The 25,072-nt window shown below is 42.9% G+C and overlaps 1 protein-coding gene and 1 non-coding gene across 2 annotated transcripts; one reads left to right on the top strand and one right to left on the bottom strand.

The window, feature by feature from the left end:
• Nucleotides 1-642: 642 nt before the first annotated feature.
• Nucleotides 643-3,594, top strand: ZBTB9 (zinc finger and BTB domain containing 9). The gene is made up of 2 exons (XM_027601091.1): nucleotides 643-907; nucleotides 1,093-3,594. Exon 2 carries the CDS (start codon nucleotides 1,177-1,179, stop codon nucleotides 2,596-2,598), a length of 1,422 nt encoding a protein of 473 aa, XP_027456892.1. The 5' UTR covers nucleotides 643-907; nucleotides 1,093-1,176; the 3' UTR covers nucleotides 2,599-3,594.
• Nucleotides 3,595-15,852: 12,258 nt separating this feature from the next.
• On the bottom strand, nucleotides 15,853-15,925 carry TRNAK-CUU. The gene has a single exon. It is a non-coding gene; the product is annotated as a tRNA-Lys (tRNA).
• Between the last annotated feature and the right edge of the window lie 9,147 nt (nucleotides 15,926-25,072).

Below are 25,072 nucleotides of genomic sequence, written 5' to 3'. Positions count from 1 at the left end.
GCTCTCCCCTCACCACTGCTCCCCTTAATCCGAATGAGTAAAGAGGCTAGGGAACAGGAACATTATCTGATAAAAAAAATTACAAGTGTATATCTGCAGACACACATATACATATATATTTAGTAATTACCCAGAAATAAGGTTTATTTAATTGCTGGTTAAAATGCTCCCGTAGGGAATGGAGGAAAGAACTTGGTTCCTCAGCAAATCTTGAGTTCTAATCTCAGGCCCGTCACTTGCCAGCCTCGATTTCCCTCAGGAAACAGCACAGCAACACCTACCTTGCAGGGCTGGGGTTGGAAACAAGGTGATGTGGACCATGGCTGGCCCACACAACAGGTGCCCACTTAACCTCGCCTTCACAGCACCCAGCAGGGGGCGGGCGCTATATTTAATCACCCGCAGGGCTTACGGGTCGCCCCCTCCTTCCGGGCTACGGTCTCTCGAGCCCTGGCTCGCCGTCCTCCCACAGGTGCCGCCACCCGGTCCGCCGCCGCTCGGGGGTCAGACACCTCCTGCCAGCACCGCCTTCTCGCCCGCGCAACCAATCAACACGAGGCTTGTAGGCCACCGCCTTCCCATTGGCTGCGGCTCTGGCACCGCCCACCGTACCTGGCGTTGGCGTCCGGTGGGAAGGCGGTGGCTTCCGGCCCGGGACTGAGCGGTGTCCGCGGACGCGCTCCGGCCCCGTGCCGCTTGTGTACCGGCGGGGGCGTGGCGGCGGGAAGGGCCTCCCTGCTGGCGCCCACGGTCTCCCGGCGGCCGCGGCCTCCCCGGAGTCGGGCCCTCTGGGCACCGTGAGAAGGAGTGGAGCGGCGGGCGGGAGCCGTCCGGGGCCGGCGAGGTCAGGCGCGTGGCTGGAAGGACCTCCTCAGCTTCCTCCGCAGGCCCTGGAAGTGAAACCCCGGTTGGTCTTTTGTTGTGGTCGTTTAGTTTTTCTTTTCTTGGTGGGGGAGTGCGCGGGACTGATCTGCGGAAACCACCACTGACTGAAAAGTTTCCCCGGGTTCGGTTGGGGAGGCGGGTGTTGTGTGAGGAGACGTGGTTGCCCTTATCCAGAGCTTCTGTGACCCCCGTCTCTTTCCTCCACAGCCTTCATCCCGCGGGGGGTCCGCCCCCAGCCCCTCATCTCCTGTATTTGATCCTCTGGGATCCCTCTGTTTCTGAGGCGGCCATATGGATACCTCGACGCCCATGCCCCCCGTTCCCCCCTCCCCGACCTGCAACCCCGCCCCACGGACAATCCAGATCGAGTTCCCGCAGCACAGCTCAGTGCTGCTGGAAGCCCTGAACCGCCACAGGCTAGAGGGAAAGTTCTGTGATGTGTCCCTCTTGGTGCAGGGCCGGGAACTTAGGGCGCACAAAGCAGTGTTGGCTGCTGCCTCTCCTTACTTCCATGACAAACTTCTTCTGGGGGATGCGCCGCGTCTCACTCTGCCCAGCGTCATTGAAGCCGATGCCTTCGAGGGGCTGCTCCAGCTCATTTATTCAGGGCGCCTCCGTCTGCCACTGGATGCTCTCCCTGCCCACCTCCTTGTGGCCAGTGGCCTCCAGATGTGGCAAGTAGTAGATCAGTGCTCAGAGATTCTTAGAGAACTAGAAACCTCCGGTGGTGGAATTTCAACCCGTGGGGCCACCTCTTACCACACACTTCTTTCCACCACATCCTCTCCAGGAGGCTGGTGCATTCGCTCTTCCCCTTTCCAGACCCCAGTGCAGTCTTCCACCTCCGCCGAGAGCCCCGTTTTAGGGGAGGGGAGTGAACTGGGAGATGTGTTACAGATTCAAGTTGAAGAAGAGGAGGAGGAGGAGGAGGAGGAGGAGGAAGATGAGGAGGAGGACCAGGGGTCAGCAGCACCCTCTCAGACACCTCAGCCTCAGAGAGTATCAGGGGCTTTTCCCTGTCCTCATGGATCACACCCACTACCTATATCCACTACTCCCCGCAGGGTTTCAGAGGGTGAGAGTGCACCACTTGAGCCACCTACCCCTCATACTGCACTGCCCCCGAAAGTCTTCTACATTAAGCAGGAACCCTCTGAGCCTAAAGAAGAGATATCAGGAGGTGGAACTCAGTCTGGAGGAACAAAGGAGGAGACCAAAGTGTTTCCTGGAGGGGACACTGAAGGGAATGGAGAGCTAGGGTTCTCGCTGCCCTCAGGAGCAGGGGCAGCATATGGAGGAGGAGGAGGAGGTCCATCCTGGAAACCAGTGGATCTTCATGGGAATGAAATCCTGTCAGGGGGTGGGGGACCTGGGGGGGCAGGACAGGCTGTGCATGGGCCTGTCAAGTTAGGAGGTACACCCCCTGCCGATGGAAAACGCTTTGGTTGCTTGTGTGGGAAGCGGTTTGCAGTGAAGCCAAAGCGTGACCGGCACATCATGCTGACCTTCAGCCTTCGGCCCTTTGGCTGTGGCATCTGCAATAAGCGCTTCAAGCTGAAGCACCATCTGACAGAACATATGAAGACCCATGCTGGAGCCCTGCATGCCTGCCCCCATTGTGGCCGTCGGTTCCGAGTCCATGCCTGTTTCCTTCGCCATCGGGACCTATGCAAGGGCCAGGGTTGGGCCACTGCTCACTGGACTTACAACTGACTGCTGAGGCCGTACACTGATTTCTAGGATAAGAGAGCCACTGCTGCTGACGGATACTTTGCCCTCACAACCATCACATCCCTCTTCTGGATCTTGTAATCATGCCAAGAAAATCTATATACTCTGGATATCTTGTTCTTAAGTGTAGGCATCAACCTGGCAGATTTGGGAACTCAGATTTCTCATCTCCAGGTTTTTGCAAACCACCCCATAGGAAGGTGGTTTACAGGGCGTACATAAATTGATCACTTGCCCATAATAGACCTTTCATAAAGGAAACCAGATTTCAGATTAGAAGTTTGTTTGGTGAGAGAAAAGTTACAGCAAAAAGATGTAAAAATGTTTCATTTGGTCTCCATGAGCTGTTAAAGGAGCTGGTGTCCATGTAGCGATGTTTGATTCCAAGGTCTAATGATTCAGGAACTAATAAGGTTCTCCTCTCCCTTGTCATTGCTGAAATGATTTAGGCAGAGTTCTTTTTAAGTACTCTTAAAAAGAAAGAGTACTTTCTTTTGTTCGGTCTTTCCAGAAGCCTCTCAGATCATAATTTGCCCTGCACCTTCCCAACACTTCTGTTTTTAATTTTGTAGTTAAGCACTTTAACAAATTGAGCATTCCATGTTTCATTCTTAGAACCCTCTTTTTAATAGAGGACATTCCCTCAACAGCCTGTGCCTCTTGTTTATCTTTGTCCACCACTGATCACCCATATACTGATCACAGTGATTGGAATGTGACCAGTGAACTCAGGAGATGGCCACTGACCTAAAATGCTCTCAGGGTAGCACCACTGTTGAACAAGTGGCTGTTGTCAGAGGCTGAGACAGCACGTAACAGAAGGCTGAAGAGTATCTGCACAGTAGGACCACACCCCCTTCCTTTCCATCCCACTCACATGATAGGCCCTTTGTTGAGAGATAGAAGAGTAGATATTGGAATGGGGAGATTGTGACAGTTTACTTAATTTCTTCAAATAAACTTTGCCCTGAAACCTAAGCTGACAATGGACTGGATTGAGTAATTTACGTGGGAGAGACAGCATGAAAACTGTTGCAAAGACTTGGATGTGTTCCTTATGTGGCAGGGTTATGTTGATGGGGGAAGAATGGGATGGTTTCACACTGGTGCAGAGAACACTGTCCTGGGTGTCAGTGCGCCAGATTCTAGGCCCTGACCTGCCACTAAATGATATCAGATAAGTTATCTTTCAGAGTATGAACTGGGGGTTTTTGTGGGGTGGTATGTATCTCCTCATTGGTTCTCTTGTCTTTTTATTTTTAAAGGAGTTGGTTCACATGATCTTTACCTATAATCTTACCTGACTTTATGTATAATGTATATTTGGTTGTGGTTTGGTTTGTTCTAAAAACATTTAGTGCAGTGCACTATGCTAGACCCTTATACTCTGACCTCAAAAAGTTCACAGCTACTATCAAAGTTAGACAAATAATGACAATGTGGTATGATAAGTCTGTCTTAGTGGGCAGTACAGGCTACTGTAGTGTCACAAAGGAAGCCAGGAGAAGGTCTTAAATGTCAGCAAAGGTTTCATAAAGATCTTGGTGTACCAGAGTACGGCAACAATGTTGGTGGCCTAGTTGAAGTTATAACTAGGGCCAGGATTGATACCTTTCCCCAAAGCATGTTCCTTAAAAGTTATTATGGCACCCAGATGAGGCTGAAAATGTGACTTTATGGCTGAGAAGGTGGATTCTCGCTGTGATCTGTCAGCCTTTCTAAAGAGCCATGCCATGGTACCATCCCCATGGTAAGGACTGTGAACACATTGGGAAAGGGGTCAGGGAGAGAGCTACCAAATCACACCCACCTGCCATTCTTTTAGCACACTTCTGCAGGTGGCTACAGACATACCTCAGAGTTATTACAGGTTAAGTTCCAGACCACTACAACAGAGCAAGTCAAATGAATTTTTTAGTTTCTCAGTGCATATAAAAGTTATGTTTTTACAGTAGCCTATTAAGTGTGCAGTAGCATTATGTCTAAAGAAAATGTGTATACCACAGGGCACCTGGGTGGTTCAGTCGGTTAAGCATCTGACTGTTGATCTCAGCTCAGGGCTTGATCTCATCTTAGGTCTTGATCTCAGGGTCATGAGTTCAAGCCCTGTGTTGAGCTCCACAAGGCATGGAGCCTACTTAAAAAAAAAAATGTACCTACCTTAAAAAAATACTTTATTGCTAAAAAATACTAACGATCATCTGAGCTTTCAACAAGTAGTAATCACAGATCACCATAACAAATATATTAATAATGAAAAAGTTTGAAATATTTCAAGATTTACCAAATGTGACACAGACACAAAGTGAGCAAATACTGTTGGAGAAATGGTGCCAACAGACTTGCTTCAAACCTTCAATTGCAGACCTCCAAAGACTTTCTGTAAACCTTTAGTTTGTTACAAAAAGAAACCCCTGCAATATCTGCAAAGTGCATTAAAGGGAAGCACGATAAAATGAGGTGTGCCTATCTATCCTCTGAGCAGGATCCTTTGGTTGCAAGCAAGGGAAGCTGGCTCTGACTAACATCATCAAAACAGGAATCTATGAAGTATGTGGAGTGGCTCCTGAAATGGAAGGGGTGAAGGGCCAGCCTTTGGAAGGTTAAGACCTGGGTAAGGATGAGCTCTGGGGGTCCAGGGAACAGGAACTCCTGGGGAATCTTTTCCTGTCATATGTTTTGTCATGATGATCCAGTCATTCTTATTTCTTGTGTTACTTATCTCAAGATAAAATTTCCCAGGAGAGAGGGGCACCTGGGTGTCTCGGTCAGTTGAGAGTCAGACTCTTGGTTTCAGCTCAGGTCATGATCTCAGGGTCATGAGATCAAGTCCCACATTGGGCTCAGCATGTAGTCTGCTTGAGATTCTCTCCCTCTCTGTCTGTCCCAGGTCTACCCTCTGGCCAGAGCACCCTAGTCATTATTCCATCAAGGGAACAAAGTGGGCATGTAATCCTAAAGGGGAAATTGAATTCCTGGAATAGAAGAGTGGGGGAATGGTGCTAGCCATCCCACAGGAACAGAGAGGCCCACCCAGACAATCTCCACATGTTGCCCTTCTTGGGATCCTTAAAGCCTCAGCTATACCTGGCACTTAATAGGTGCTCAAGAAATGGTGAACCTGCCCAACCTCCACCTCTGCCCTCTGAACTTAAGGCAGAATTGCTTCTTCCCTCACCTTAATCCCCATAGCACTTTGTTGTTTCTACTGTGAGCCAATTAAAATACCATGTTAGAGTTTTGGTTTTGTTTTGAAGTTAATTAGGAATTACACAGAAAACAATTTCCATTATGAAAGATCTGGATTTATACCTGATGCCCCACCTCAGTCGTGGAGCAGCCTTCCGCAGTCTCCTCTGCAAGTGGGCTCCGTGACCTAGGGTTCCATACACCTAGGCCTGTGAGGGGTCGTGCAGAGGTTCCCACAAGCCCAAAAACAACAGTATGGCAGCCATCCCCTCCAGTGGCTTGCTTATGGCCACCCACACTATTACCCATGCCGCCCAGGTTCCACTTCCAGTAACAGCTTCTGCGGAAATGCAGAGTATCCTGGGGAAGCCGTCCCTCACCACCCCAGTCTCCGCAGGTCCAACCCGGGTCACTGGTGGGCAAACTTATTTTTTGGGAAGTCCATTTTCTCATTCCTGGCTACAGTGTTGGGAGTCCCCAGATTGCTTGGAATCTCCCAGGCCTCCAGCAACACGATCACCTGTGACTTGGCTCTGGAAGCAGCCTGGTGGCCAGCCTGTCAAAGCCAACACCCAGCCCCAGTCTTGAGTGGCCATCACCAGCTACCAGGCTTCAGGAGGTGCTAGGCTTATCAGAGCCCCACCCCTCCCCATAGACTAGGCAGGCCACAGCAAGCAGAAGCAGTTGGGTTCTTTTATAACAAAACAGCAAAACACCAAAAAGGAAGTTGAGAGAACCCCACTTTATTATCCAAGCCACACACAAGCCTTCCTGACACCTGTAACCATATGCCTTGCATGAAGTGGAAAATAAACTCCAAGCAGCCAGTTAGGGAAAAAAAAAAAAAGATACTTTATGTGGAAAACCCAAAAGACTCCACCCCAAAACTGCTAGAACTCATACAGGAATTCAGTAAAGTGGCAGGATATAAAATCAATGCACAGAAATCAGTGGCATTCCTATATACCAACAATAAGACAGAAGAGAGAAATTAAGGAGTCGATCCCATTTACAATGGCACCCAAAACCATAAGATACCTAGGAATAAATCTAACCAAAGAGGCAAAGGATCTGTACTCAGGGGGTGCCTGGGTGGCTCAGTCGTTAAGCGTCTGCCTTCGGCTCAGGTCATGATCCCAGGGTCCTGGGATCGAGCCCCGCGTTGGGGTCGCTGCTTGGCGGGAAGCCTGCTTCTCCCTCTCTCACTCCCCATTTGTGTTCCCTCTCTTGCTATGTCTCTGTCTGTCAAATAAATAAATAAAATCTTAAAAAAAAAGGATCTGTACTCAGAAAACTATAAAATACTCATGAAAGAAATTGAGGAAGACACAAAGAAATGGAAAAACATTCCATGCTCATGGATTGGAAGAACAAATATTGTGAAGATGTCAATGCTACCTAGAGCAACCTACACATTCAGTGCAATCCCCATCAAAATACCATCCACTTTTTTCAAAGAAATGGAATAATCCTAAAATTTGTATGGAACCGGAAAAGACCCTGAATAACCAGAGGAATGTTGAAAAAGAAAAGCAAAGCTGGCGCATCACAATTCCAGACTTCCAGCTCTATTACAAAGCTGTCATCATCAAGACAGTATGGTACTGGCACAAAAACAGACACATAGGGGCACCTGGGTGGCTCAGTCGTTGGGCGTCTGCCTTCGGCTCAGGTCATGATCCCAGGGTCCTGGGATCGAGCCCCGCATGGGGCTCCCTGCTCCGCGGGGAGCCTGGTTCTCCCTCCCCCGCTCCTCCTGCTTGTGTTCCCTCTCTCGCTGTGTCTCTGTCAAATAAATAAACAAAATCTTAAAAAAAAACAAACAGACACATAGATCAATGGAACGGAATAGAGAACCCAGAAATGGACCCTCAACTCTATGGTCAACTAATCTTTGACAAAGCAGGAAAGAATGTCCAATGGAAAAAAGACAGTCTCTTCAACAAATGGCGTTGGGAAAATTGGACAGCCACATGCAGAAGAATGAAACTGGACTATTTCCTTACACCACACACAAAAATAGACTCCAAATGGTTGAAAGACCTAAATGTGAGACAGGAGTCCATCAAAATCCTAAAGGAGAACACAGGCAGCAACCTCTTCAACCTCGGCCGCAGCAACTTCTTCCTAGAAACATCGCCAAAGGCAAGGGAAGCAAGGGCAAAAATGAACTATTGGGATTTCATCAAGATAAAAAGTTTTTGCACAGCAAAAGAAACAGTCCACAAAACCAAAAGACAACCGACAGAATGGGAGAAGATATTTGCAAATGACATATCAGATAAAGGGCTCGTGTCCAAAATCTATAAAGAACTTATCAAACTCAACACCCAAAGAATAATCCAATCAAGAAATGGGCAGAAGACATGAACAGACATTTTTCCAAAGAAGACATCCAAATGGCCAACAGACACATGAAATAGTGCTCAACATCGCTCGGCATCAGGGAAATCCAAATCAAAACCTCAATGAGATACCACCTCACACCAGTCAGAATGGCTAAAATTAACAAGTCAGGAAACAACAGATGTTGGCAGGAATGCGGAGAAAGGGGAACCCTCCTCCACTGTTGGTGGGAATGCAAGCTGGTGCAGCCACTGTGGAGAACAGTATGGAGGTTCCTCAAAAAGTTGAAAATAGTGCTACCATACGACCCAGCAATTGCACTACTGGGTATTTACCACAAAGATACAAATGTAGTGATCTGAAGGGGTACATGCACCCTGACGTTTATAGCAGCAATGTCCACAATAGCCAAACTGTGGAAAGAGCCAAGATGTCCATCGACAGATGAATGGATAAAGAAGATGTGGTATATATATATACAATGGAATATTATGCAGCCATCAAAAGGAATGAGATCTTGACATTTGCAACGACGTGGATGGAACTGGAGGGTGTTATGCTGAGTGAAATAAGTCAATCAGAGAAAGACATGTATCATATGACCTCACTGATATGAGGAATTCTTAATCTCAGGAAACAAACTGAGGGTTGCTGGAGTGGGACTGAGGTGGGAGGGATGGGGTGGCTGGGTGATAGACATTGGGGAGGGTATGTGCTCTGGTGAGCGCTGTGAATTGTGCAAGACTGTTGACACACAGATCTGTACTTCTGAAACAAATAATGCAACATATGTTAAGAAAAAAAAAAGCAGGAGGGGAAGAACGAACGGGGGGAACTGGAGGGGGAGACGGACCATGAGAGATGATGGACTCTGAAAAACAAACTGAGGGTTCTAGAGGGGAGGGGGGTGGGGGATGAGTTAGCCTTGTGATGGGTATTAAAGAGGGCACGTTCTGCATGGAGCACTGGGTGTTATGCACAAACAATGAATCACGGAACACTACATCAAAAACTAATGATGTAATGCATGGTGATTAACATAACAATAAAAAATTTAAAGAGAAAAAAGAAGATTTAGGGGCACCTGGGTGGCTCAGTCATCAAGTGTCTGCCTTCGGCTCAAGTCATGATCCCAGGTTCCTGGGATCGAGCCCCGCATCGGGCTCCCTGCTCTGAGGGAAGCCTCCTTCTCCCTCTCCCACTCCCCCTGCTTGTGTCCCCTCTCTCTCTTTGTCTGTCTCTGTCAAATAAATAAAATCTTAAAAAAAAAAAGATTTAAACAAATTTAAAAATGTACTTTTCTGCCTCTGTTCTTTCCTCCTTATAGTGGAAGAGATGTCACTCCTGATCAAGGCTAGTCCCCTTCCCAGAGCCCTTGCTCTTTTAATTATCCCCTCTGTCCAGCCATCTTCACTCTGTCTGGAGTTCCTCATTCACACTTAATCGTGCTCACAGGTCTGTAAGAATTAATACATGTAAAATGCTTAGAGCAGTGCCTTGCCCTCAGTAAACTCGATAAATGTTAGCTGTTATATTATGAGTGAGACCATTAGTTCCCCACACCTTTACTGGGATCAGTGTTCTCGGGGAGGGTCACATATATAAATGGAAAAATATTTTCAACTAAAGGGGAAATGAGGCATACTCATTGTTATTACCTTTCTCATAAATGCTAGAGTTCTTCAGGGGTCTTTTCACCCTCTTTTTTTTTTTAAGATTTTATTTGTCAGAGGGAGAGAGAGCGAGAGTGTGAGAATAAGCAGGGAGAGCAGCAGGCAGAGGGAGAAGCAGGCTCTCTGCTGAGCAAGGAGCCCAATGCGGGACTTGATCCCAGGACCCTGGGATCATGACCTGAGCCGAAGGCAGACACTTAATGACTGAGCCACCCAGGCATCCCTTTTAACCCTCTTCTAAATTTATACACTCCTGCCCATTTCTTGATTGGATTATTTGACCTCGGCCGCAGCAACTTCTTCCTAGTAACATCGCCAAAGGCAAGGGAAGCAAGGGCAAAAATGAACTATTGGTGATTTTTATCCACTCTGAGTTAAACCACTTAAATACTGATGACCCTTAATTTTATATCTCCAGTTTTCCTGATCCCCAGACCCACTTAGATTTCCTTCCTTCAACAATAGGGCTTGCTGGGGCGCCTTAGTGGCTCAGTTGCTTAAGGGTTCGACTTTCGATCTCAGCTCAGGTCTTGATCTCAGGGTCATGAGTTCAAACCCCACATTGGGCTCCATGCTGGGCATGGAACTACTTAAAAACAAAAAACCCAATAGGGCCTGCTATGTACCCGGCACTGATGAGAAAAGCATGATTGTCACTTTAAGAGACGGATGTATAAACCAGCTATGTAGGTACTTCATAGGTATCTCAAGCTCAATATGTCTAAAATACTGCACCCCATCTCTAGCCAGCTGTTCCATTGTTTCCAGATTTAGTAAAACTTCCACCATCCACCCAAATATGGAAGCTGGGAGTGTTCCTGGGCACGAATCTCACCTCCCATACCTGTCCTACCAATGCTGTCTCCTAAATATTTCAAATTGATGCATTCTTTCATTTCTAGTACTGCTACTGCAACCTCCTAACTGGTTGTCTTCTGTCTTGCTTCCCTCTATATCTCACTCCACACACTGTGGCCAGAGTGATCTTTCTAAAGCATAAAGTACTGTTTGACTAGCTCTCCAGCTTAAACCTTTCATTTACACCCTCCTGCTCTTTGGTAAGTCCAATGATCTGCTCCCAATTACTGCACTTTTGCTGCTCATGTCTCCCTCGGGCCTCTGCTTTTTTTTTTTTTTTTTTGCTCCTCATGCTCATCTCTCTGCCTAGAATAGTTACCTTCCTAGAAATAGGCTTCAGTGAGCTAATACCTACTCTCTTCAGATATCAGCTGAAGCATCACTTCCTTTAGAAATCTGACCATTAGGCCAAGCTAGGACCTCTGCTCTGTGCTCTAGTATCTCTAGTAGCTCTTATTTCGCTGTGTCATGAAACTTTCTTGGCATTTCCTTTACTCAGTATTTGCCAACTATCCACTATTACCCATTATATGTGGGTGCTGTTTTAGGCATGCCAGACAATGCTTGCCTTACAAGATTTCATTCCAGTGCTGTAAGGAAAATATAACTGGTCATAAGGTGGAGCATAATAGAAAAGGAAGCATACTGTACATATTGATTTAGTATCGAAAGGAGAAGACCCAGACATGCAAAGTAGGGCAGGGGAGATGGTTCCAGTACAGTGTTTAGCAGATGCAAAGGCCAAGAAAATGAGAATGGTATGTGTGACAAAGAAACCAGTGGACTTGGGGAGGAATGAGATGTTGTTTTAGTCTATTGGAGCTGCTATAACAATACCATAGACTAGGTGGCTTATAAACAATGGAAATTTATTTCTCACAGTTCTGGAGACTGAGAAGTCCAAGATCAAGCATGACAGACGAGTATTGTGAGGACCTGCTTTCTGGTCCATAGATGGTTATCTTCTTACCATGTCCTCACATGGTAGAAAGAGAAAGGAAGCTCTCTGGGGTCTCTATAAGGGCACTAATCCCATTCATGGGGCTCTATCTTCATGACCTAATCACCTCCCTAAAGCCACACCTCCTAATACTATCACACTGAGGGTTAGGATTTCAATGTATGAATTTTGGGGGAACACAAACATTCAGTCCATTGCAGATGTATTTGAAGAGGTAGGCTGGGCTGGGTTATATAGAGCCTTTCAGAGCATGTTAGTTAAGGCATTTGGAGTTCATTTGAAATGCAATGGGAAGGCGATAAAGAGTTTAAAATTGGGGAGCAAATGATCTTTTAACATTTTAAAGAGATTCCTCTAGCTACAGAGGGAATATTGGATCATTAGGGGGCAAGAGTGGAAACAGGGAGACAAATTAGACTATTTCAAGTAGGACAGACAAGAAGTGGATAAAAGCAGCAGATATGGAGAGAAGTAGATGGATTAAAGCTATTACATTTGAAGGTAGGACTGACACAGGACATTCTAACAGATTAATATAGAGATTGCGGCAAAGTAAAAAGTCAAGGAAGACCGCTAGAGTTTTGGCTTGAGTAATTGAATAAGAGGCCATTTACTGAGTGGAAGACAGGAGTAGAAGAACTTGAGAGTGGATCAAGGGTTTTATTCAAATGGCTAGAAGCAGCTGGCTGTACTTGTAAAGTGTTTTTCTACACCAGAGGTTAGCAAACTTATGTCATAAAAGATCAGATAGTAATATTAGGCTTTGCATGTCAAGAAGCAAAATCAAGGATATTATATAAGTACATAAAAATTAAAACAAATTTCTACAATTTTTTATTGACAAAACCCAAAGTATAATGATTGAGTACTTTTTTTTTTTTTTTTTGGTAATACAGGTCTGCTACTTAATTGGGGTATAAAGTTAGTGTTCCCTGTCATCAAAATCAGTTGCAAATGTTTATTTGTTAATGCTGATCTGTAATGAGATTTTATGTATTTTGTCTTTGAAAACATCTTCATACAGATAGTACTGCCAAATACTGATATTAATCTAATACCATGCAATTTTAATTGAGCATATTCATCACCTGAAAGGCATTTACAGAATTCTTTTATATTCTTCCCTTGATACTTGCCTTTTATCATGTCATTACACTGTGGATTAGTCACATCCAAATGAAGGTTAGGTGGAAACTCCTCAACTGCACAATTAAATGAAATACAGAAATTTTCTTTGCACTTGTATTGAGGTTTGAAAAATACTGCTGGAACTGTAGTTTGAGCTCAGAAAATATATATGCTGCAAATCCATGTGGGGATGGAGATCTTGCTTTTTGTTTTAACTTTTGATAGCACAGGAAGTATATACAGCAGCTTGACATTACCCACGATTCAACAACTTTGATGATTTTGCTGCAGTATTTGTATATTGGCACTGCTTTGCCTTGTAATTTTAAATTGAATTCATTAGGAAGCATCACCATGTCTGTAGCAAGTGTCCACTGATGGATGAATGGATAAACAAAATGTGATATTTACATACAATGGAATGTTAGCCTTATAAAGTTAGGAGATCTTGACGTGTGCTACAACATGGATGAATCTTGAAGACATTGTGCTAAGTGAAATAAGCCAGTCACAAAAGGAAAAATACTGTTTGATTCCATTTATATGAGGGATTTAGAACAGCCAAGTACATTGAGACAGGAAGTGGAATGGTGGTGGCCAGGAGCTGAGGAGAGGGGCAAATGGAGAGTTATTGTTCATGGGTACTGAGTTTCAATTTGGGAAGATGATAAAAGTTCTGCAGATGGATGGTGGTGATGGTTGTGCAGCAGTGTGAACATACTTATCACCTCTGAGCTCTACAACTGAAAATGGTTTAAATGGTAAACTTTATGTTATATATATTTTACCACAACAACAAATAAATGAACCATGAATGAACTAATGGATCTAGGCATTGGGCATCAGTGGCTGCAAACACCACAAAAAAGAAACAACCAGGGCGCCTGGGTGGCTCAGATGGTTAAGCGTCTGCCTTTGGCTCAGGTCATGATCCCAGGGTCCTGGGATCGAGTCCCACATGGGGCTCCCCGCTCAGCAGGGAGCCTGCTTCTCCCTCTGCCTCTCTCTGTCTCTTAGGAATAAATAAAAAAATCTTAATAAAAAAAAAAAAAACAACCAGACTATATGTGCTTCTTATGGAAAACACCACCACCATCTATGAATTAGTCTGGCCCAAAATATTGAACTTGAATGTGCTCAAGCCTCAAAATACAACTACCAATTCACAGAAAATGCAGAGGGCAGGGAAACCACAGCACAGTGAGGTAATCAGCAAAGTTGAGACTGCAAGAAATTCTAAGAAACAAACACACCCCATTTTCTTCACCAAAATAATTGTAAAGGGACAAAGGGGAAGGAGGGAAACCTATAGTTTAAAAGATTTTTTAAGTTTGTTTGTTTATTTTTTTAGTAATCTCTACACCCAACATGGGGCTCAAACTCAAGACCACAAGGTCAAGAGTCTCACACTTCCAATGCAGCCAGGAAGACACCCCCAAAAGATTTTAAAAGACATATTAACTGGGGCGCCTGGGTGGCTAAGTTGGTTAAGCGGCCAACTCTTGATTTTGGCTCAGGTCATGATCTCAGGGTCATGAGAACAAGCCCTGCATCCACTCTGTGCTCAGCAGGGAGTCTACTTGATATTCTCTCTCTCCCTCTCCCTCTGCCCCTCCCCACCCCGTGCGTGGGCACTCGCGCTTTCTCGCTCTCTCTCAAATAAATAAATAATAAAATAAAACACATATTAACCACAGTGTGCAGAGCTTATTTGGATCATAATTTTTTTAAAAGATTAAAAAAACAAAACAATTATGGCCCCTATGAGACAACTGGGGACTCAACCACCGACTGGACATATGATTATATTAAGAGTTACTGTTAAAGTTTTTAGTTGTGATAAGGGTATTGTAGTTAAGGTTAAAAAGAAGGGCCCTTGTCTTTTGATGGCATTGGTTATTTATGGGTAAATTTATCCATAGTTATGGAATGAATAAAAATATGAAATATACACATATATGAGTTCTAGATAATTGTATAAATTAAATTATATAGTCAATTTTTTAAAAGATTGAAAAATAAATTTGGGAATAGCTATACACTTTAAGGGTATCTGATCAGAAATTTTATAAAGACTTTTTTTTTAAAGATTTTATTTATTAATTTATTTGAGAGAGAGAGCATGAGCAGGGTAAGGAGCAGAGGGGGAGGAAGAGGGTGGAGTGGAAAGAATCTCAAGCAGACTCCATGTTGAGCTAGTGTGGGACTCGATCTCACCACCCTGAGATCATGACCTGAGCCAAAACCAAGAGTCGGACACCCAACTGACTGAGCCACCTAGGCACCCCCAGAAATTTTATATTATAAACACATTCTGGTTTGTGTGCTGGTCCAAGTTAATAAAACATTCTGCTTGACTCTTAAAATCTACAGTTGCTCTATGTATTGATGTAGAAAGATCTCCAGTATATTTTGTTAAGTGAAAAAAAGCAAAGTGCAGAACAGTTATACATAATATGCTATGTTTTGTATGAGAGACAGTGAGGGTGGTGAGCAAGTAAGAAAGGTGTATTTGCTTATATTTACAAAAAGAAGCACTAATAGAATAAAAAAAAACAATAAAAATGGGAAAGAAGTTGAGGGAAGGACAGAAAGAAGTTATGTGTACTTTAAGATTCCTCTCTGTGTACTTTGAATCATGTAATTCCACTACCTAATCAAAAAATTAAAGAAATTTTTGGGACACCTGGGTGTTTCAGTCAGCTGAGCATCTGCCTTCAGCTCAGGTGATGATCCCAGGGTCCTGGGATTGAATCTGGCATCAACAGGACTCCTTGCTCAGCAGGGAGCCTGCTTCTTCCTCTGCCTGCCGCGCCCCGCACCCCCGCCTTGGGCTCTCTCTCTCTGACAAATAAATAAAATCTTTAAAAAAGAAATTTTAAAAATTCTTTTAATTTGACTAAATAAATTGAACCATGTCACCTTGGTAGCATAATCACAGGAAGAAAGAATTCTGAAGACTACAACCTTAAAGGGGATGTACACCAAGGACAAAAAAACTCCAGCTATAATTTTAAAATTTTATTTTTCTTTATTTATTTTTAAAGATTTTAATGTTTATTTTTTTTTAAGTAGGCACCATGCCCAACGTGGGGCTTGAACCCACAACCCTGAGATTAAGAGTCGCATGCTCTACCGACTGAGCCAGCCAGGCACCCCTACAATTTAAACTTTAAATCCTTAAATATTAAATTCTCTTAAATTTTAATCTTCTAGTAAAAATTTATTTTAAGATAACTGAATAGTTCTAGATAATGAAGAGAACCTTCACAAAATGCTAGTTAAACAATGTAAAAGAAACAAAAGAATTAGGAAAAACAATTTCACAAACTCCAACAAAACTCTTGACTCAGGAAGGATTATCAATTGGTGTTAAAACCAAAAGATGATCGGTTACTGTAAACATGCACATAGAGTCAAAGTAACACCAGGCAGATTACTTTCTAGGTTCAAGAGGGAAAGCATTAACTCATTAACTGTAAATCGGGGGATCATATGTCACCACCTTAATCTAGGGGTTCAATCTCAGCATCACTAATGGTTAATCATAGGTGTCTTCTAAGGGGATGCAGCATTAACTATACAACAATATAACTATATGACTTTATTCTTCCTCGTACCTTTTATCCTCATTCAGGCATCCCTCAGGATTTTTAGGAATCCATTCCTAAAAACATGTTGGATCGTGAATTTTTAGGTAGTGGGAGTCTGTAAGTCATTATTTTATTTTATTTTTGTATGTCATTATTTTTTTTAAATCAATTAATTAACATACAGTGTATTATTAGTTTTGGAGGTAGAGTTCAGTGATTCATCAGTTGTATATAACACCCAGTGCTCATTACATCCGGTGCCCTCCTTAATGCCCATCACCCAGTTACCCTAACCTCCCACCCACCTCCCCTCCAGCAACACTCGGTTTGTTCTCTATGGTTGAGTCTCCCTCTCGGGGCGCCTGGGTGGCTCAGTCGTTAAGCGTCTGCCTTCGACTCAGGTCATGATCCCAGAGTCCTGGGATCGAGCCTCACATCGGGCTCCCTGCTCCACATCGGGCTCCCTGCTCCGCAGGCAAGCCTGCTTCTCCCTCTCCCACTCCCTGTGCTTGTGTTCCCTCTCTCGCTGTGTCTCTCTGTCAAATAAATACATAAAATCTTAAAAAAAAAATAGTTTAAGAGTCTCCCTCCCTGATTTTGTCTTGTTTTATTTTTCCCTCCCTGTATGTCATTATTTTATTTTTTATTTTTTTAAATATTTTTTTTATTTATTCATGAGAGACAGAGACAGAGAGAGAGAGACAGAGAGAGAGAGAGAGACGCAGAGGGAGAAGCAGACTCCCTGCTGAGCAGAGAGCCCCATGCGGGACTCGATCCCAGGATCCTGGGATCATGACCTGAGCCGAAGGCAGACGCTCAACCATCTGAGCCACCCAGGCGCCCGTATGTCATTATTTTAAATGAAAACAAATAATGATGTATTTCCAGCATGTCTAAAAACCCCAATCAATTTCCCTCAGTGCTTGAAACACTCTAGAAAAAATATATAACAATTAACAATGTAAAGCCTTTAAAACACCTGTTACTTAATTGTTTAACACTTAATTAACTCATTAACGAATTTATTTGTGTAGTAACATAGGATACGAATGTTTTCCTCTTAACTTCAACAATTGCATACTGTAATGTAAATGAACAGTGAAATGATATGTTAAAGACACATAATGAAGGCAAATAACACTCAGCAATAGTGAAATAAACAAGGCAAGTTTCTAAATGTGGTTACTGAAATTGCAGTGTCTCCTGAGTGAGGCTGGAGATAAGAAGGGAGATATGGAGGTTGTAGTCACTGTTGTTTAGCGGTGGATGAAGGTGAACAAGAATGAGCTTGAGAAGGAGTGAAACAGTAAATGTCTAATGTTCATCCATGTCCGGATCCAAGAAGCTGATAATCAACTTTCCTTGGCAATGAGTCTCAGAAGTGAATGGTCATGAATTGTCCTCTGAAAGTATTGACAAAGCATAAAAAGAAACTAAAAATGGACAATGTTACATTCCCTTTGCTTGTGTTATACAGCTTCCGATAATCCTAGGCTGTGCTGGAAATTGCATTTCAAAAAAAGATGTATTTATTTATTTTAGAGAGGAGAGGGGAGAGAAGGAGAGTCGGGGGAGGGGGAGCAGAGGGAGAGGGAGAGAGAATGCCAAGCAGACTCCCCCTGAGAGTGGAGCCTGATGTGGCACTTGATCTCACAACCCTGAGATCATGACCCAAGCCAAAATCAAGAGTTGGCTGCTTAACTGACCAAGTCACCCAGGTGCCCCAGAAATTGCATTTTTGAATGTGATTTTTCTGCTCTTGTCATGATCATGATCTCTTATTAGCAACAGTGATCATTCTGTCTCCATGATCTAAAATTTCCTTTAGTGTTGCCTGCCTAGCTCAGTTGGAAAAACATGTGACTCTTGACCTCAGGGTTGTGAGTTTGAGCCCCACACTGGGTGTAGGGATTAAATAAATAAAAACTTTAAAAAATAAGTAAATAAAATTTCCTTCAAACATCTGTTGTCAAGTATTAGTCTGCTAGGGCTTCCATTACAAAATACCACAGGCTGTGGGGCTTAAATGACAGGTATTTCTTTTCTCACAGTTCTGGAAACTGGAAGTTCAAGATCAAGATGCCGGCAGGTTTGGTTTTTCCTGAGGACTTTCTCCTCGGCGGGCAGCCTGCCACCATCCTCATTGGTTTCCTCACATGGTCTTTCTTTGTGCAAGGGCACTCCTGGTGTCTCTATTCTGATAAGGACAACGGTCATATTGGGTTAGGCCTTCACTCTTATGACTTCATTTAGCCTTACTTACCTCTTTAAAGACCTTATTTCCAAATACAGTCACATTGAGCATTAGGCTGTCAACCTAAGAAGGGCGGGGGGCACAGTTTAGTCCGTAACACTGCTCTTCCTCCAACTTAGTTCCTTCCAGCATTATTCTCTCCAGTGGAATGTGTTTCTTGGAAGGAGCATGGTAAAGCTCTCCAGAATGAAAAACACTTTAATCATTTGTCTTTATTTTCTCTCACATGGGAAATAAGGTATTCACAACAAATGGAAGCATGTACATGGCCATGCATATATCTTCTTATGCTTTCAGCTCTCAATACACTCTGTCACTTCCAATATACATGTTTCTCTAGTCCCTCTTTTTTTTTTTAATTTTTATTTATTTATTTGAGAGAATGAGAGAGAGAGAGAGAGAAAGAGAGAGAGAGCGAGCGAGCATGAGAGGGGGTTGGGTCAGAGGGAGAAGCAGACTCCCTGCTGAGCAGGGAGCCCGATGCGGGACTCGATCCCGGGACTCCAGGATCATGACCTGAGCCGAAGGCAGTCGCTTAACCGACTGAGCCACCCAGGCACCCTAGTCCCTCTTTTTTTTAATTAAAAATTTTTAAGATTTTATTTTTAAGTAATCTCTACACCCAACGTGGGGCTCAAACTCACGACCTGGAGATCAAGAGTCCCACGCTCTACTGACTGAGCCAGCCAGGCGCCCCTCTCTTGTCTCTTAAGTTCACCTGCTTTCTTCACAGTTTTTCCACTTGAGTCATTTTCATTTTCTAATGTGGTGAATGGACACAGAAAATGCATATATAACATTAGACTGTCCATCCTTGCCCCAACGCCACACTGTCTTAAAGAGTGTTATATCTTCACACTGTCTTGATATCAATTAGTGTAGGATCTCTGACTTCGTTCTTTTACTTCAAGATTGCACACTTTGGCCATGTACAAAAGTGCACTGTACCTTTTGACAAAGAGACTGGATTTCACAGAGGTATGGATTGGATTCCGTTTTCCTCAGAAGAACTTCAGAATGCACTACAACAAGAAAATTGTATTATTGATGGAGTAAAGCTCCACATTCAAGCTCAAAGACCAAAAGTTTTACAAGGCTATCAAACATCTGATGAAAGATTTTTGAGACTATTACTACCTACTAAATAAACAAGATTGAAAAAAATACACATAATACTTAGCATTTTAACTATTTTAAAGGAATGTAGTGGTATGAAGTACATCCAGGATGCTGGGAAACCGTCACCACTATCTAGTTCCAGAAATTTTTTTAATTGTTTTTTTTAATTTTTATTTAAATTCAATTAGCCAACACATAGTACATCATTAGTTTCAGATGTAGAGTTCAGTAATTCATCAGTTGCATATAACACCCAGTGCTCATCACATCACGTGCCCTCCTTAATGCCTGTCACCCAGTTACCCCATCACCCCACCGACCTCCCCTCCAGCAACCTTCAGTTTATTTCCTATAGTTGAGAGTCTCTCATGGTTTGTCTCCCTCTCTGATTTCTTCCCATTTAGTTCCAGACCTTTTTTATCACCCCAAGCAAAAACCTTGTACCGATTAAGCAGTTACTCTCCATTCTCCACACAGCTCCTTCGATCTGCTTTCTGTCTATGGATTTGCCTGGTCTAAATATTTCATATAAATGGAATCGTACAATATATAGCCTTTTGTGTCTGACTTCTTCCACTTAGGATGTTTTCAAGGGTCATCCATGTTGTAGAATGTGTTGGTATGTCATACATTTTTATGTCTGAATAATATTTCATCATATGAATATATTATACTTTGTATATCCATTCATCCATTGATACACATTTGGGTGACTTCCCCCTTTTGGCTATTGTGAATAATGTTACTAGGAACACTGGTGAACAAAGATCTGTTTGAATCCTTGTTTTCAGTTCTTTTGATGGTATACTCAGAAGTGGAATTGCTGGATCCTATGGTAATGTTGTTTAACTTCTTGAGGAATTGCTCTTCTGTTTTCACAACAGCTGCACCATTTTACATTTCCACCAACACTTTGCCCATTTTTAAGTTGGGTTGTTTGTCTTTTGGTTGTTGAGTTGTAAGAGTTCTTTACATATTCTGGATAGTAGACCCTTTATATATATATTTGGCAAATATTTTCTCCCATTCTATTATATATATATCTTTATATATTATATATCTTATATACCTATTATATATTAAATATATATTTAAAGATGTATAATAATCTTTAAATATATATATATATTTAAAGATTTTATTTATTTATTCATGAGAGACAAAGAGAGAGAGAGGCAGAGGCAGAGGGAGAAGCAAGCTCCCAGTGGAGCAGGGAGCCCAATGCAGGACTCAATCCCAGAACCCTGGAATCATGACGTGAGCTGAAGGCAGATGCTTAACCGACTGAGACACCTAGGCGCCCTGATCATGGTTTTTAGAACTATTTTCCTTTCATAATAGGAAAATGTGGAGGTGGGTTTATAGTTACCTTCAAAGAGTTTGAGAGACTTTGAGTTTCTTATTCTTGTAGTCCTGACAAAGATACTCAGTTAAGGAGGAAGTAATGGCTGTGACAAAGTATTCTGAGTACGTTTTGGACCTCCGTTGGACATGCCATACTCTTTTTGTTTTGTTTTGTTTTATAGTTTTAGGTCTTTGGTCCGTTTTGAGTTAATGTTTGTGTACTGTATGGGGTAAGGTTCCAGATTCAGTATTTTGCATGTAGATTGTCTAATGTCCTTTCATTTCAGCCTGAAGAGGTCCCTTTAGCATTTCTTATAGAGCAGATCTGCTAGCAATGAACTCCATCACCTTTTATCTGGGAATGTCTTAATTTCTTCCATATTCTTTTTTTATTTTTTAAAAAGATTTTATTTATTTGTGAGAGACAGAGAGAGAGAGAAGCAGAGGGAGAAGCAGGCTCCCAAGGAGCAGGGAGCCCGATGCGGGACTCGATCCCAGGACCCCGGGATCATGACCTGAGCCCAAGGCAGTCGCTTAACCAGCTGAGCCACCCAGGCGCCCAATTTCTTCCATATTCTTAAAGGATTCATGTTGCTGTATGTAAAATTCGTGGGTGACAGGTTTTTTTTTTCCAGCTCTTTAATTATGTCATCCCACTGCTTCTGACCTCCATGGTTTCTGATTAAAAATCAGCTATTAATAGTTATTGATTATCCCTTGCACATTATGATTCGCTTTTCTCTTGCTGCTTTCAAGATGCTTTCTTTATCTTTGGCTTTCAGCAGTTTGATTATGTGTCTCAATGTGGATCTCTTTGAGTTTATCCTACTTGAAGTTTGTTGAGCTTCTTGGATGTGTAGTGTCATGTCTTTTTTCAAATTTGAGGAGTCAGCCATTAATTCTTCAAATATTCTTTTTTTTCTTTTTTTTTAAAGATTTTATTTATTTATTTGAGAGAGAGAGAATGAGAGATAGCACGAGAGGGAAGAGGGTCAGAGGGAGAAGCAGACTCCCCGCCGAGCAGGGAGCCCGATGCGGGACTCGATCCCGGGACTCCAGGATCATGACCTGAGCCGAAGGCAGTCGCTTAACCGACTGAGCCACCCAGGCGCCCAATTCTTCAAATATTCTTTCTGCCCCTTTCTCTCCTCTACTTTTTGGGACTCCCATTGTGTGTATGTTAATATGCTTGATGGTGTCTCACAGGTCTCTTAGGCTCTGTTCATTTTTCCTCATATTTTTTTCTTCTGCCTTCAGACTGGATAATTTCATTTGACCTATTCTTTTTTTTTAAAGATTTTTTTAAATTTATTTATTTGACAGAGAGAGACACAGCAAGAGAGGGACACATGCAGGGGGAGTGGGAGAGGGAGAAGCAGGCTTCCCGCTGAGCAGGGAGCCCGATGTGGGGTCCTGAGGATCATGACCTGAGCCGAAGGCAGACGCTTAACGACTGAGCCACCCAGGCACCCTCATTTGACCTATTCTTGATTCTTTTCTCTGTCTGCTCAAATCAGCAGTTGAAACCTCTAATGGATTTTTCATTTCACTTATCATACATTTCAGCTCCGGAATTCCTGTTTGGTTCCTTTTTATCATTTCTATCTTTTTATTGATGTCCATCTTTTCTACCACTGTGAATGGGCCATACTTTCTTGTTTCTTTGCATGCTTCATAATTTTTTTTGTTGAAAACTGGCCATCTTGAATATTATGAAAAAAAAAAAGGAAAGGAAAATTACTCTCTAGGTCTCTCCAGATTGGCTCTGGGTTGCAATAACTCCGTCAGTGCTTAACTAGGACATTTACAACTCTTTCTTAACCTTCACTTCCTACTCGCACTGAGCATAAGGACCAGCCAGAGATGAATGCCTATGCTCTTCTCAGGTCTTTTCTGAGCATACATTCTGCCCTGGACATGTGTGTGGATTTTAAGGTTCCCCAGTATACATGAGAGCTTTTCAAGACCCCTGTTCCCCCCAAAATCTCCCTGGCTTTTCCTCCCAGGTTTTTATTGTGTCTATTGTTTGCTCCAACAGCTATATTTGCCCCAGGGGGCAGCAGCTTGTTCATTTGTCTTTCAGTATTCTCAAAGAATGTTCTCTGCATAAGCTGCTCTGCCCCGATAGAATTCTGAAATAGAGAAACAAAGGTAAGACCTTACATCAGTCCTTCAGGAAAACTCCAGTCAGGTCGAAACAGACAAACATAATTCCTTGGTAACAAAGTCCATTCTGTTCCCTCTAGAACAAGGTACACATACTGGGAATACAGTATGCCATCTCTGAGACTGCTGCCATGCCAGAGAGAAGAGTGGTCAGAACTAAGTGAAAACACCTCAAAGCTCTCTTGCCTTGTCACAGTGGTCTTTCTCCTCGTTAAGCATTCACTTGTTTGCTGTAAGCCTTTCACTACCTTCCAGAGTTCTTTAAGGTTGATTCTGACCAGGTTTTTTGGTGTTTCTGGGGAGAGCTTGCCCCAGAGGTTCCCACTCCATTTTTACCTGTATCACTTTCAGTGATGTTTTGAACTTTTAATTGTAGAGATCGTGTACATCTTTTGTTAGATATTTTTCTGCGTATTTTATGTAATTATAAATGTTTTTTAAAAAATCTTTTTTTTGGGGGGGGTGGCTCAGTTGATTAAGTGTCCAACTCTTGGTTTTGGCTCAGGTGATGATCTCAGGGTCCTGAGATGGAGTCCCAGGTCAGGCTTCATGCACAGGGAGGAGTCTGCTGGAGATTCTCTCCTTCTCCCTCTGACCCTCCTGCTGCTTGTGCTTTTTCTTTCTCTTTTTCTCTAAAATAATAAATAAATCTGTAAAAAATACATCTCAGTTTCTGATTAGGTGTTACTATTATATAAAAGTGCAATTTATTTTTAAATATTTATTCAGGGATCATACTAAATTTACTTATTATTCTAATAGTTTCTATGTGGATTCTTTTGGATTTCCTATGTCATCTGTGAATAATGACAGGGTTTTCTTCTTTCCGATCCTTTAATTTATTTTTTCTTGCCTTATTTTAAAGGTTAGAACCTCTAATACAATGTTACATTGATGTGATGATAGTGAGCAATCTAGTCTCAAATCTGATCCTATGGCGAAAACTTTCAATATTTCACTATTGACTATGATGTTTGCTGAAAATTTTTTTACGACCCTCATTTTTACGTTCTTGTAAGTCCCATTGATATGCTGAATGAAGAAAATGACAGGCTTAAGCTAACTAACCACAAACTCAGGAAGGGTATGAGAGCCAGAACGTCGCTATGACAGTATTGTAAAAGACATGCATATACTGCAGCTAGAGGGAAGATTGAGCTGAGAACTAAGCACAGGACTTGATTGCAACAATAGCAGAATTACAGAGAAGGCTTAATTCACAACCCTGTTAAGACTCTTGTATCAGGAGCACCTGGGTGGCTCAGTCGGTTAAGAGTCCAACTCTTGATTTCAGCTCAGGTCATGATCTTAGTTAGGGTTGTGAGATCGAGCCCTGCATCAAACCCTGCCCCGGCTTCCACACTGGGCATAGAACATGACTGAGATTCTCTCTCTTCCTCTCTTTCTGCCCTCCCTTCCCACTCACACATGCTCTCTCTCTCTCAGAAGAAAGAAGAAGAAGAAGAAGAAGAAGAAGAAGAAGAAGAAGAAGAAGAAGAAGAAGAAGAAGAAGAAGAAGAAGAAGAAAAGGAGACTCCCACATCAAAATCAGTGCCCTGATAAGAAGAGAATGACACTCTTATACCTGAAATGGGGATATTGTGTGGACATACTTGAGCCCCAGATTCCCCTGAACTTGCTAGACCTAAAGAAATGTCTCATTTCCCTTTTTTGGAGGATAACAGCTTCCACTTATTCAGAAACATGAAACATGTGGAGGCAAAGGCCTTGTAAGATGATAGCTGCTATCCTCAAGATTTGCCCCCAACCTCCCTCTTCTTTTTTTTTTTTCTAGATTTGCTTGTATGTAAACACGATAGCAAAG

The sequence above is a fragment of the Zalophus californianus genome, chromosome 7, assembly GCF_009762305.2.
Source record: "Zalophus californianus isolate mZalCal1 chromosome 7, mZalCal1.pri.v2, whole genome shotgun sequence".
In the NCBI taxonomy this organism is placed as follows: Eukaryota; Metazoa; Chordata; class Mammalia; order Carnivora; family Otariidae; genus Zalophus; species Zalophus californianus.
The sequence above is the reverse complement of the archived record's forward strand: the minus strand, read 5'-3'. Positions and strand labels throughout refer to the sequence as shown.